General features: G+C 33.7%; 1 protein-coding gene across 4 annotated transcripts; it reads left to right on the forward strand.

The window, feature by feature from the left end:
* The first annotated feature begins 9,845 nt into the window (after nt 1–9,845).
* Nucleotides 9,846–12,832, forward strand: LOC112289521 (actin). Of its 4 annotated transcripts, none has more exons than XM_024534775.3 (5): nt 9,846–10,240; nt 10,960–11,033; nt 11,208–11,601; nt 11,700–12,313; nt 12,454–12,832. In XM_024534775.3, the coding sequence occupies exons 2-5, from the start codon at nt 10,974–10,976 to the stop codon at nt 12,517–12,519; spliced, it is 1,134 nt and encodes a 377-aa protein (XP_024390543.1). In that variant the 5' UTR covers nt 9,846–10,240; nt 10,960–10,973; the 3' UTR covers nt 12,520–12,832. The 4 variants fall into 4 exon arrangements, with proteins under 4 accessions (XP_024390543.1, XP_090111169.1, XP_024390541.1 ...); XM_090255043.1 differs by having other exon boundaries at nt 9,846–9,988; nt 10,409–11,033; XM_024534773.3 differs by having other exon boundaries at nt 9,846–9,988; nt 10,938–11,033.
* The last annotated feature ends 2,715 nt before the right edge of the window (nt 12,833–15,547 follow it).

Below are 15,547 nucleotides of genomic sequence, written 5' to 3' on the forward strand. Positions count from 1 at the left end.
AGAGTTGAGCTCACATGAATCTAGTTTAGTTTTTTATAATTTAGGTGTTAATACATGATGCTTGTATGTTAAGTAGGTGTCAAGGCTATTTCTTAATTATTGGTTTGAGCTATTCAAAGGACTATTTGCAGATTCTTCAATAGAGCATGGATATTTTGAAGCACATTGTTTTTACTTTGGAATGAGCTCAACCCAATGTTTGTGGTGTGATTAATGCTCTTTATTTCTTAAAATTAAAGTGTTTTTAAATTAAGAACTATTTTATCTCCATGGTTGTATGTTTGTGACGTTGTACTACTTGTAGTATCATATTTTCTACATTTTATAATAACCTTTCACTTTTTTGTAGAATAATTGTGTGTTTGTATTTATCATGTCATTTTGATTGTTGTAACTGCCACATGATTTGAAGTTGATCCATGGGACTAAAACATGTGTAGATTGTACTCTTGATTTGATTAAATCAAGTAAGTATTCAGAGTTGTATATTTATTCAGAAATTGCTACTAAGTGATTGGAAAAAGTGCACAAGTTGACTTTTTTAAAAGAGAGTGTATATTTGCTTAATTTTAATAAGGAGCAATGTGAGTATTTAGTTGGTAAACTCAAGCTGACTATTAAGAGTACCACAAAGTTCTTCCATGCTATGCGCTTACAATCAGATGCTTCACACAAAGTTGTGGCAAGATGGAAGGATAATTTGAAGTTCTTAGTTGCAAAGGCAAAAGAAAGTGAAAGGTTTATTCAAGGTTGTTGCCAAGAGTCATGGTTTAAAGTTGCCATAGTATTGACAAAAGTGTCGGAGCATATTTCATCAATAAGCTTTAATTTGGAATTATGTAGACTTATCTTTTCTAACCACAATTGGAAAGCACCTCAAAGCTTAACATGACCAGAATATGTTGACAAAATAGAAAAGATAAACAACATTGAAGTTGATATTGTACAAAAAAAAAGCCTTTGAAGATGAAGAGACTCTAAGGAAAAAATTGGTCTTTATTGAAATTACTGAAAGGCAAGAAAAAAGAGTTGGCTGGCTTTTTGCTTGAAAGATTAGAAACACTTAAAAGTAAATCAAACATACCTTTACAAACCTGTTCAAGAAATTATTTTGTAAGGTACAAGAACACAAGTTATTAAGAAGAGGTGCATTTGAAATTGTATGTAATGCAAATTGGTTGGAGATGGAAGTTGCAAAGAAGATATTCTATGGATCAAAGAAGGAAGATTTTAAACAAGAAGTGTTAGCTTTACTAGGGTTTTTTCATGCAAATATTTTATCTTTATTTCATTTTACTTCCAGTGAATGTGAGTGTTCTATTTATATGGAATTAATGGAAGAAGATCTTTCCTCTCTAATTCAAAAAAAGAAGAGGAAATTTGGTCATAAAGTTCCATTCTCCAATTTTGTTGTAGTTGACATCATTCTTCAACTTGTTGAAAGTATGTATTATCTTCACTCAAAGAAAATTATGCACAGAGACTTAAAACCATAAAATATTATGATAAAAGTAACAAACATGGAAAATGGGTATGTGCATGCAAAATTGGCAGATTTTGGATTGTCCAAAATCAAAGAAAATAGTTATTTTACTCAAACATTCAATATAGGTACTCCGAAATATATGGCTCCAGAAGTGATTGATTTCAATGAACCAAAAATTGAAGATAATGGACTTATAACTATTAATATACAAAAGTATGCATTTAAAAGTGATGTATTTAGTTTTGATATGATGTGTTGTGAGATACTAACCGGAAAAGAGCCTTTTTTAAGTTCAAGACCTTATGAGATAAGAAGAAAGATAAAAAGTGGTGAATGTCCAATTCTTCTTGATCATTGTCCGCCGATTTTGGAGATTTTGATAAAAGATTGTTGAAAATTTAATCCTAGTGATCAGCCAACTTTTGATGAAATTTATAAGATATTGAATTATATTAAGTATTTATTCATAGTATCATGCTCAAGCTTAACAATTTTATCAAATAAATTGTTTAATCTTACATCATTAACTACCTTAAATATTAGTGAGTCCTCAAGTTTGACATCATTGCCAAATGAGTTTAATAACCTCACATCTTTGATTATCTTAAGTATAATTGAGTGCTCTAACTTGACATCATTGCCAAATGAGTTAGGCAACCTCACATCTTTGATTACCTTAACTATAAGTAAGTGCTCTAGCTTGACATCATTACCAAATAAATTAGGCAACCTCACATCTTTAACTACTTTAAATATAAATTATTATTTAAGCCTAACATCTTTACCAAATGAATTAAAAAACCTCACATCTTTGACTACTTTAAATATAATTTATTGCTTAACCTTGACATTATTGCCAACTAAATTGGACAACCTCACATCTTTAATTACCTTAAGTATAAGATGGTACTCAAACATGACATCATTACCAAATGAATTGAATAACCTCATATCTTTGAATATCTTAAATATAAGTGAATGCTCAAGCTTGACATCATTGCCAAATGATTTGGGCAACCTCATATCTTTAAATACCTTAAATATAAGTAAATGCTCAAGCTTGATATTATTGCCAAATGAATTGGACATCTTCTTATCTTTGACTACCTTGGACGTAAGAGGGTGCTTAAAATTGTCAATATTGCCAAATGAGTTGAGCAACCTCACATCTTTGACTACCTTTGATATAAGTTGGTGCTCAAGCTTGACATCATTGCCAAATGAATTGAGCAACCTCACATCTTTGACTACCTTTGATATAAGTTGGTGCTCAAGCTTGACATCATTGCCAAATGAATTGAGCAACCTCACATCTTTGACTATCTTAAATATGAGTTGTTGCTTTAGCTTGACTTCATTATCAAATGAATTGGGCAACCTCACATCTTTGATTACCTTAAATATAAGTGAATGCTCAAGCTTAACATCATTGCCAAATGAATTGGACAACCTCACATCTTTGAACACCTTAAATACAAGTAAGTACTCTAGCTTGATATCATTGCGAAATGAATTAGGCAACCTCATATCTTTGATTACCTTAAGTATATGTGACTGTTTTAGCTTGACTTCATTGCCAAATGAAGTAGGGAATCTTACATCTTTAAATACTTTAAATATGTAGAGATGCTCAAGGTTAACATTATTGCCAAATGAGCTGGACAACCTTACATCTTTAACTATCTTAAATATAAGTCACTGCTTAAGCTTGATATCATTGCCAAATGAATTAGGCAACCTTACATCTTTAACTTCCTTAAATATAAGTTATTGCTTAAGTTTGAAATTATTGCCAAATGAATTGGGCAACCTCACATCTTTGATTACCTTAAGTACAAGTGAATGTTGTAGCTTGATATTATTGCCAAATGAATTAGGTAACCTTTTATCAATGACTACCTTGGACATAAGTTTGTGCTCAAGCTTGACATCATTGTTAAATGAATTGAGCAACCTCACATCTTTGACTACCTTAAATATAAGTTATTGCTCAAGTTTGACATCATTGCCAAATGAATTGGGCAACCTCACATCTTTGACTACCTTAAATATATGTTATTGCTCAAGCTTGACATCATTGCCAAATAAATTAAGTAACCTCATATCTTTGATTACCTTAGATATAAGTTATTACTCAAGCTTGACATTATTGCCAAATAAATTGAGCAACCTCACATCTTTAACTACCTTAAATATAAGTTATTACTCAAGCTTGACATCACTGCCAAATGAATTGGATAACCTCACATCTTTAATTATCTTAAATATGAAGGGATACTCAAGCTTGACATCATTTCCAAATGAATTGGGCAACCTCAAACCTTTGAGTACCTTAATTATAAATGAGTGCTCAAGCTTAACATCATTGCCAAATGAATTGGACAACCTCAAACCTTTGAGTACCTTATTTATAAATGAGTGCTCAAGCTTGACATCATTAACAAATGAATTAGGCAACCTCTCATCAATGACTACCTTAGATATAAGTTTGTGCTTAAGCTTAACATCATTGCCAAATGAATTGAGCAATCTCACATCTTTGACTACCTTAGATCTAAGTTGGTCCTCAATCTTGACATCATTGACAAATATATTAGACAACTTCATACCTTTGATTATCTTTGATATAAGTAGGTACTCAGACTTCACATCGTTGTCAAATATATTGGACAACCTCACATCTTTGACTACCTTAAATATAAGTTATTATTTTAGCTTGACATCATTACCAAACGAATAGGATAACCTTGCATCTTTGATTACTTTAAATAGAAGTGAGTGTTCAAGCTTGACATCATTGCCAAATGAATTGGGCAATCTCACATCTTTGATTACTTTAAGTATAAGTTGGTACTCAAACTTAACATAATTGCCAAATGAATTAGATAACTTCATATCTATGATTATTATTGATAAAGAAGGGAGTTCAAGTTTAATATCATAGTTTAAAGAATTATCTATGGCTTTTATAAATTGATATTAGTAAAATAGAATTTGAATAAATAGATAATACCTTCACAAGTTAGTAAAGAATCTAAAATCAAGCCTAGATAAGATATGTTTAAAGCATAATAGTATAAAAATATATTTATTTTAGAAAAATTTAAATTTAGGATTTATGATGGAATTTGCATGTTTTTAATACCAAATCATAAAATTATGCTACAAATGTAGTATGTATCTAAAACCTCACTATAAATATTATACTAAAATTATTAATTCTTCTTATTATTTTTTTTTAATTCTTTAAATTAGCTTAGTGATTCATTATATTTATGACACAATTATTATATTATATATGTAAAAGTAAAAAACTTTATGCTTTGCATGTCAATCATATCAAGCCACAATTTTTTATTAATTAAAATAAAGTTTCTAATTTATACAATCAATCAAATAAATTACATGTAAATATTTTATATTTTTAATATATATATAAAATAATATTTTAATATCTTTAAAAGAATTCCTAATCTAGTCTTTTCTTGCATAGTATTCTTTTACATATCTCTCTTAAGAAAATCATAAGTAATTCCTTTAACAACAATCCAAAACCTCCAAAATTTATAATGCATTTTTAAACCATTCTTTTGTAAAAGAACCCAGAAAAGCTAATTTTTTTTTTTTTTTTCTATTTAATTATTTTTAAAGTTGCTAGCTTAAAATATCATGTCTTACCACATATGTCTCTACACACTCTAAACAAACATGTTATGATATTTCACTCTATTTCAATATTTTTTTCAATACTATTAATTTCAAAAAAAATTACCATCTCAAAACTAATCAATATTGTCACTATTATTATTAAATCTATTTTATATAAACATAATTTTTTGCTATTGCAACTACAATGTTTTCCTCAATCAATATAACTTTTTATGTGACTTTTTATATATTAATTTAAATATTATTTCTAATAATATATAACTTATAAAATATATGATTATTTTAATTAGCTTACTTGACTTGTAGGTTGGTAATATTTTATTTCATATATACATGCATGCATACATGCATGCACACATACATGCACACATACATGCATACATATACACATAAATATAAATTGATTTAATTTTAATTTTTTTTATTATTCAGATAAAAAATAATTAGTAATATTTGATTATATTAATGCATAAATATATAAATATATATTTATTATTTTTTGTGTATTTATATAATTAATTTTTCAATAATTTCAAAATAATTCCTTAAAAATTTGATTATATAGAAAATTTATAAAAAAACATATTAATTTTTGTATTGATAACATATATATTTATATGTAATTACATATATGTATTTTAATATCAAGAAATAATTCAATAATTACATAATTTTTTAAGATTATATATATATATATATATATATATATATATATAACAATAATTATCAAAATATACTATTTTAAATATAAATATATTTAAAATCAAGTAAATATTGATGTGATTTGTATCAAGCATATAAAGACATAGAATTAATAGAAGTACTTAAGAAATAAAAATTAAATTAGAAATAAAATAAAATTCAAGAAAATACTTTGATTATTTTAAAACTTGTATTTGTAAAAGTAAGGTATTCTTTGCTTTGTGCATTTGCTTCAATTGTAGCAATTAAATCTTATAAAAGCCTTTAAAAGAGATTCTTAGATATGACTTTGCCATAGATTTGAAATTCTTTAAAATAAACTTTTTAAAGATTTTAAAAGTTTTTGTATCAATACTAAAGATAATAATGCATTTTAGAAGATTATTAAAGATTTTTAGAAACTTTTAAAAATGATTGTAGATTCTATATTCTTATAAAATATCATAATAAATTTGATAGAGTTTTGGATATCTTCAAAAAAAATATTAAAAATTCTAAGAGATTGAAATAGATTATTGTGTATTCTAAAATACTTTAGAAAATACTTAATATTTGTTTGTGACAACTTTTGTAATATTAAATTTTATACAATAAATATTGTTTTTCTGATTAATATTTTTAATTTTTAATTTTAATTAAGCATATATATATATTTATTAATTTTATTTTTAAGCATATATCTATCAATAAAATATAACTATTAAGAAAATTAAAACGGTAAAAAACCAAATTAACATTCCAGTTTTGGTGATCTTATCAATTTGATCTAAGATTTTGAACTTTTGATCCTTTGCAAAGATCAAGTTCTACAAATATTTATAAGAGACATATAAAATTAAAACATATATATATTCTTGGTGAGAGTTGATGCAATCAAATCACTTATTTTGCAACATATAAGAAATAACATTATCAAAGGGATGAACCAAAGGATATGCATGTTGATGCTGATTTGGAAAGCCTCATGTTAGAAAGCTTGTTTGATGGTCAAAATACAAACATGTCATTAGATTTTTTTGTTTGAATTTAAGATATACATTGTATATTTTACCAATTTTTTAATCTAGTTTATTAGAAAAGAAAATAAATATAAAAAATTAATAATTATAAACAAAACATTGATTAAGCATTAAAAATAATGCAAGCAATAATTTAATTATGTTTTATTGATATGCATGGAATTGAAAAGACCATGTTAGCTAAAGCAATATTTGATGATATGAGACACATTTATGATATGCCACATTTTTTTTATAATTTTTAAGATTTTAAATTGTATTTAAATTAAATTAAAACTACAAAAATTTAAACAAATTCAAGAAAGTTAATTTTTTAAACTAATAAAAAAAATTATATTTCTTTTGGATGACATAAGAATAAAAGTCGTTTTAATAATATTATGTCTATAGTTATTTTACAATCTATTCATTGCAGCAATATAAAAATCCAAAGGTGGTAAAAGATTAATCTATTCAGATTTGTAAATTAGATGTAAAAAAACTTAATGAAGATACAAGTTTGAAGTAATTTATAACTTATTCATATAAGAGTGATTAACCTTCTAAAAGATTTTGTGGTTGACAAAATAATTTTTAAATCTTTTGATGGACAATCTTAAAATTTAAAAGTTAAATGCTGATTTTTATGAAGAAAAAATAAGTTGAAATGTGAAGAAAAATCTAAAAAATTTAAACAAGGAAAGAAATTTGAACAAAGATCAAGAAGTTAGTAATCATAAGCTTTGAGGTGATTTAAAGATAGGCTTTGTTACCTTCAAAGTTAAAAAAAATGATAACCTTTTGGACATGCATTTATTTTATTTTTTTGCAATAATATGTATTAAGATAAAAAATATATATTATTACATATATAGATCTATAAGAATAATTATTTATCAAAATAAGATACAAGTATTTTTTAGATATGTTGTTTTATAAATTGATGGTAAAATAAAATAATAAATAATAAATAATATAAATCTATAATTAACTATAAGATATACTTTTAGAATTACTAAAAAAATATAAAGATATAAAAATTTAAAACATAAACATGGTGCAAGTAGATGAATTAGTAATAAATCTTATTATTTTTAACATTATATAAATAAATTACATGCAATGAATAGTTTTAAAAATCATTTGAAAATTTGACAATATTAAATCTAATAGAAATTCTTTTTACTATAACATTTCTAAGAATACTATTTAAAATAATTACTTTGTAAGAATTTAACACAAAATAGTGTTTTGAGTTGACATATTACCAAATAAAATAAGAAAAACCTTAAAAGTTTTGACAAAATTGAATTTGTAATTATGTAATAATTCAAAATCAATACTAGATGAATTATTTTAATTTTTTTCATTAAGATTTTTTTTTTTTAATTATTAAGCTTGGTAAGATTTCCAAATAAATTCAAAATCTTTTTTCTTTAAAAAAACTTAAGTTGTTAAATGGTTCAAAGTGAGTTTCTTTATTAAATGATTTAGAAATCTTTCTTTTTTTTCTGAAGAAATTGATTTCAATAGTTTCTCAAGCTTAAAAATCTTATCAAATAAATTAATAATTATTTATTTAGAAGAATTTTATTTGAATGGTTGCTCAAGCTGGATAAGCTTGCTAAATAAATTGGCATATCTTTCTTCTTTAGAAGAACTATCTATAAATTATTATTCAAACTTAAGAAGTTTGCCAAATAAATTATAAAAATAATTATTTTTTATAAATACCTTAGTTTTTATAAGCTTAATGAATAAATTAACCAAACTTTCTTCTATATGAATATTCAATTAATCATATTGTTTAAAGTTAAAAAGATTGTCAAAAAAATTATAACTTGATTTTCTTTGTAAAACTTGAGTTGTGATGATACCTCAAGCTTAAAAATATTGCAAAATAGATTTAAAGTAATTTTTATTTATAAACATGATACTTGTAGAATCAGATATTTTAATATTGTTATCAATTAATTTAATAGGTTTTTTCTAATAATATTTTGTATATGAAGTTGTTCCAACTTGTAAAACTTTATATACTTTGATATTATTTGTGCCTATCAAAGTTAATAAATTAAAAAATAAATTAGAAATTTTTATTACCCAATGTTTTAAATACGTAAATGATTTAGAAAAAGGTAATATAACTGTTTTTGATAAGTGAAGTTGTTTGTGTTGTTTGAATCTTGCAATAATACTAAAAAAAAGTTTGTTGTCTAGTTTCTTTTTTCTTTTTTCGGTGAGAATTGAATTCTCCTAAATAATGAATATTGATCCTTTTAATTTTCTGAAGTTTTGACATGTCTTCTATTCAATTGAAAAACCTCATTTAATAAAATTTACTTTGCATAAATATTCAAACTCAAAGTTATGCCAAATAAATCTAATCCTCAAACCTGTGTTGCAAAATGATGATAATCATAATCAGTTCTTAGTAAATCAGTGAACAGTGAGGTTTAAAAAATTGGTTTTACATCTTGCACAAAACATTTTTTATTTTATTTTAACATCAGGTACCATTTGAAATTCAATATACCATTTAATTTAATTATTTTTCACAGTATATTTTAAGCATTAAATGTATTCAGTTCATGTGTTCGATTAAATGATATTTATCACCATGCACAGTTTTTGTTAAATAGCAACAGATTTGTAAATCAACCCCTCAAAATTAGATGTCCATATGTGTATGCTTATACGTATGAACAAGATGTTGGAAAGTCGCATCAAGGACCGGGCCCCTCTGACACCCGGACTCCCGCCCCTTCCGTCGCCCTCGTTTTCTCATACGCACACGGCCCTGTGTTCCAGTACCTTCTATTCCTATGAGACCCGACCTAGCCTAACCTGACCCGACCCGGATTGTTTACAACCGGCCCGGACGGGGCTGAGCTGTTCCGCCGTCGATCTTGTGTTGTGGTTGCCTTTCCTTCGTCGTCCCCTCCTCCTCTTGAGCATCACCCGCATCCGCTTCCCATTGTTGCTCTCGCCCTCCCACCGATACGCGCTTAAGCTCTTTTTCGAGCGGCTTTCTGGCGCCTCACCTCCGCTACTCCCCTTTTTCTGCGCCTGACGCCCGTTTGCAGGCGCTTCTGAGCTCCATTTTTGCTTCTGCTCCGGCCTTTTTATTCAGGTAATACCTGCCCGTGCGAACCAGGGTTGCTTGCTTGCTTGCAATCTCTCCTCTCCGCAGTTCCTGTTGCGTGAACGCGATTAGGATGTGGTGTGGATCGTCACCCATGCGTTTGTGCGGCGTTTGGTCTCGTGCTTCCTTGGAAAAATGGTTGAGGAGTGTGTAGGTTGTGGCCGGAGATTGGAGTTCTGTCTTTTCGGGGCGTGGACTCGTGACACCTCTGTTCGCAATGCTTGTGTAGTGAAGAATGGAGTGAGTCTGTTTCTTGTTCACTCACTTGTTTATTCATTTTTTTGCTGATAATGTTTCTCGATTGTTTTGTCATTTGAGGGTTCCAGGCAATGTGATGCTAGGTGCCGTGACGTAGTTTTAGTTTTATCATGTTTAGGGAGTGAAAATAAGACATGTTTTTCTTTGCAGTTGGATACGGACGAGAATCGCTCGATCCGGGACTTAGCTTCGTTCAAGAGCTAATTTTCAATTGTTGAGAATGGGAGGCATGTCGTGCTGTCTACGGCAATGTAGGACGCCTTGATTTGATGTCTTCTTGTACTTTCAAGTACCAGGAACTCTACGACCTGGTTGGATGATGAGTGACACGTTTTAAAGCACGATAGACAGATCGCTCAGATTGTTGTCAACGCTCTTGATATGATTCGTAGCTGTTCGAGTATATACTTGTGCACGCCAATCCTCTCGTGCACTGCTATTGATGCATTCATCATAAATTGAGCCTTCAAATTGTGTCACCTCGGTGAGAACAGTAATATGATTCCCGAAGGTTTAATGGAGTAGACTCCATGCACTGTTTGCATAGAACATGAAGTCAGAAGGATTCTCTGCTTACACATCAGTCTATCGAATCCACCTACCAGGACTAGGATCAGTTGTAATGTTCGCCTCCCTTGGGATAATTCATGAAAGAAGACAAATTGTATTTCGTGCTTAGGTGTTGCAAAGTGGTTGAGCAGGTCCAAACTAAACCATGGCTGATGGTGAGGAAGTCCAGCCTTTGGTGTGCGACAATGGCTCTGGAATGGTTAAGGTATGCATGCTTACCGCATATACGACTGTAATTCTCCCATGCAAATCGAGCATGCTAACAATCGCGCCTTGCATTTGCTAAGGTACATTGTCTGATCAATCATAGTACTATATACATATCGGTCCTCTGCATAATGCGCAAAATCTGAAATTAGGTCTGGTTTATTTGGCGCAGGCTGGTTTCGCCGGAGACGATGCCCCCCGGGCTGTTTTCCCCAGCATCGTGGGGCGGCCGAGGCACACCGGAGTGATGGTGGGCATGGGACAGAAAGACGCGTACGTGGGCGACGAGGCGCAATCGAAGAGGGGCATCCTGACTCTGAAGTACCCGATCGAGCACGGAGTGGTGACGAACTGGGACGACATGGAGAAGATCTGGCACCACACGTTCTACAACGAGCTGCGCGTGGCGCCGGAGGAGCACCCGGTGCTGCTGACGGAGGCTCCGCTGAACCCGAAGGCGAACAGGGAGAAGATGACGCAGATCATGTTCGAGACGTTCAACGTGCCGGCGATGTACGTGGCGATCCAGGCGGTGCTGTCGCTGTACGCGAGCGGGCGAACGACGGGTGAGTGGGGAGTGAGTGGTGAGGGGGTGGGGATGGTGGTGGTAGGATGTGGAGGTGGGAGGTGATTGAGAACAGATGTGGCGGTGCGTGGAATGCAGGTATCGTGCTGGATTCGGGGGACGGCGTGACGCACACGGTGCCAATCTACGAGGGGTACGCGCTGCCGCACGCGATTCTGCGACTGGACCTGGCGGGGCGCGACCTGACGGACGCGCTGATGAAGATTCTGACGGAGCGCGGGTACTCGTTCACGACGACAGCGGAGCGGGAGATCGTGCGGGACATGAAGGAGAAGCTAGCGTACGTGGCGCTGGACTTCGAGCAGGAGCTGGAGACGGCGCGGAGCAGCTCGTCGCTGGAGAAGAGCTACGAGCTGCCGGACGGGCAGGTGATCACGATCGGGGCGGAGCGGTTCCGGTGCGCGGAGGTGCTGTTCAACCCGTCGCTGATCGGGATGGAGGCGGCGGGGATCCACGAGACGACGTACAACTCGATCATGAAGTGCGACGTGGACATCAGGAAGGATCTGTACGGGAACATCGTGTTGTCGGGGGGGTCGACGATGTTTCCGGGGATAGCGGACCGGATGAGCAAGGAGATCACGGCATTGGCGCCGTCAAGCATGAAGATCAAGGTGGTGGCGCCTCCGGAGAGGAAGTACAGCGTGTGGATCGGAGGCTCCATCTTGGCATCCCTCAGCACCTTCCAGCAGGTAAACTGAGTTTGCATGATATTTTCTACGTTGGACGTGGTAAATATTGAACTTCTTTTCAGTTAGCAGTCGGAATTTGAGTATGTTTCGAGAGGTTGGTTAATTCGGTGTTTGCACATATTGTTCTTTCTGTGGTGCAGATGTGGATCGCGAAATCAGAGTACGACGAGTCAGGTCCATCAATTGTGCATAGGAAGTGTTTCTAGGTAAGATGTATGTACCGCTTGACTTTTTCATGACGCCCCTTCGGTGGCAGCGAGTGCTTGGATTACGGAGCTTCTGTAGCAGTTGTCACTGGCCTCGGAATTTGGCGAGTGAGCTCAGATTAGTTAGTGGCCGATGTTGCAAAAAGCTTTGTTTTGTAAAATTAGCAGATATCTGGGCGCATTATCAGTGGCTAATATATGCAAGTGTTCTCTTTAACTTACCAGATATGTGTGGTACAGTCCGACGTCGATTTAGATTTGAATGTTAGGGCCTCCTTGTGTGAAATAAAAAGCTTACTAAGTTGTTACTGAATATGAGCTTACTAAGTTCTTATAAGATACAACATCACTCCGGTGGTGGTAAAAGATGGTGTGAATGAAAGCTGTGGGTGCATCCACGATTCTTTTGTGGCAAGTCTAGGCACCTGGTTGTTCGTCCAAGAGGACTTTCCCTGCTGTACAATTGCGGGGCAGTTTGTGCCCTCCCACGAGCTGAGCAGGACAACCGTAATTTCAACGTAGTGCTGAACAGTTCCAAATGCAGGTTAACACAAAGACAATCACTGCACATGCCACCAACAGTTTAAGAATTGAAAGGTTCTCAGAAAGGAAACAACTGACCATGATGCCAACTCCAGAATGCAACACGAAGTCCATCGCCATTTCCATGCAGTCTACCCAGCTATGACAAAGCCATAAACATTCCAGTTCGAAACTGAGGTACATGTAACATGGACACTCCCTACGAGTCCCAGAAACACAGATAATTCGTCGTTAGTGTGATGATTTTGAGCTAGCCAGGAACTCCTCCACGACGTGGTGAAGGAATTAATTTGTTACACAAGTGGGTATACATTCGTCGTCTTGGAAACAGAAATTCAGAGGTAGTTTTAAAGATCAACTAGTCTGTAAACATACATTGGATTTTACAGCTAGCTCGAATCCCTATCAGGCATCCGGTACCGCGGAGGATGGGGGAGGTGCTGTTTTGAGATGTGGTTTCGATCACAGAGGGCCGTCGATGCGAGATGCCGATCCACATTTCTCGGGGAGAGAAGTTGTCGAGGGGGGTTTCGGCTGCTGGTCGGACTCTTTTGGTTTCTTGCTGGTTTTTGTTTTTGGGAGCTCCGCATTTTTTGGGTGCTAGGGGTTTTGCTGTTTCGGTGCGGTGTGTTGTGGTGACGGCGGCGGTGTTGTCTGGTGGCGGTCCTGCTTCGGGGTGTGCTGCGGGCAAGGCTGGTTTGCATAGCTATTGTTTTCTGTGGTCGGCGGCGGTGCCGAGTTTTTGTTCCTGTGAAATCTGCTGTTGTCGACGTGATCTGGCCGTTCTTGTTCAGTTGGTCTATGGTCAGAGGGCGAGCGATACGGGTGTCCATGCTAAGGTGCTGGTTTTCGACGGCGCCTGGTTTCTCTGTTGATGTTATTGCGCCGCCGCCGACCACTGCAGTGTCCACGGATTTCCTCCCCGTTTATTTTTTCCTATTCTGCTCTTGCTTCGAATCCTGCTGCTGTTTGTTCTAGTCCTGCATCGAGCTGCTCGGCCCTTGTTCCTCTTCGTAGTGCGTGCAGGGGTGTCGGATGGTGCTGGTTGCGCTGTGGTGGAAGCGCCAAGTGTGCGACGGTGTCGCATGATTCTGTTCCGTTCGGTGCTCTCTGGTGGCGCTTCTCGTCTTCTTGTTCGTGTTGGTGGTCCAGTGGCGTTGAGGATTTTTGGCGCTTTCCTGTTGCTAGCTACTAGTTGCTGGCCTCGTCGTCTTCGCCTTGTGATTCTTCGGTTTTGATTTCCTCCATCTTTTTGTGGCTAAGGCTATTACTGCTGCGGTTGTGGCTGTTTCAGTTGCAAGTCATCTTGAAGGCAGCTTTGCTTTCCCGCTTTCATTCATGTGAAGGGTTCCGAAGATTGAACTACTTTGAGCCGCCATTGCGTCGACGAGAAAATCCATTTCTTCCAGCACAACTGGTATCGCAGCTTCCGCAGGCTCGTTTTTCGACATTTTCCACATCGCGGTGGATTTCTAGAAAGGATGAACGGTTGCATTGCGTAAACATGTGAGTTGGATGAAGTTAGGTTATGAATAGGATGAACTGAGTCGGGATGAACCAAGTTGGGTGAACATTCATCTATGGATGATTTATCCTTCCTGGATTATCATTATTTATGGATTGTTTTTTTGTTTGCGGCTGAAGTATACCTAATTGATGAATTTTCGCTAAGAAATGAGAACTTGTAATTTGTTTGATGTTGCATTACGATTTTTTTTTTATTAAGGCTTCTTGTGTTATGTTTGATTGAAGGAGTTAATTGGTATTTTTGCATGGACTTGTGCAACAATTGTAACTAATTGAATATCTATGTTAAGTTGACTATTGTGAGGTTTGGTAAGCCACAAGAATATAGAATATTTAGAGATATTTAGCTCACAAGAATATAGTTTAGTTTCTTTTATACATGTGCTAATGTTTAATGTCCATATCTTTTGTAGGTAATAAGGTGATTTCTTACTTATAATTTTGAACTATTTATAAGATAATTTGTGGATTCTTTTCTAAAGTATGGTTGGATTGGAGCATATTGTTAGTGCTTCCCAATTATCTCTACTAAATGTTCTTGGTGTGGGTAATGCTCTTTCCACAATAATTTCAATGTGTTTTGATTTTAGAATTGTTTTAGTTCTATGGTTATATGGCTGCAACATTTGCTTTCTTGTAGTATCATACATCCATTATACAATAATCTTTTGGTTTACTATGGGATAATGTGTGTTAGTTTTATTATATCATTTTGGTTGTTGCAAGTGCCATATGATTTGAAGTAGGTCCATTGAAACTTAATACGTGCAGCTTTGACTCTTGATGCTATTAAATCAAGCAAGTATTTACAACTGCAATTGTATTTAGAAATTGCAACTAAGTGTTTAAAAAAAGTGAAAGAGTTGACCTCCTTAGAAGATAGAACAAACTCACTTAAATTCAACAAGGAGCAATGTGAATATTTAGTTGGTAAACTCGAGTCTACTATGGAGAGTGC

Source organism: Physcomitrium patens, chromosome 12, assembly GCF_059467195.1.
Source record: "Physcomitrium patens ecotype Gransden chromosome 12, ASM5946719v1, whole genome shotgun sequence".
Classification (NCBI taxonomy): Eukaryota; Viridiplantae; Streptophyta; class Bryopsida; order Funariales; family Funariaceae; genus Physcomitrium; species Physcomitrium patens.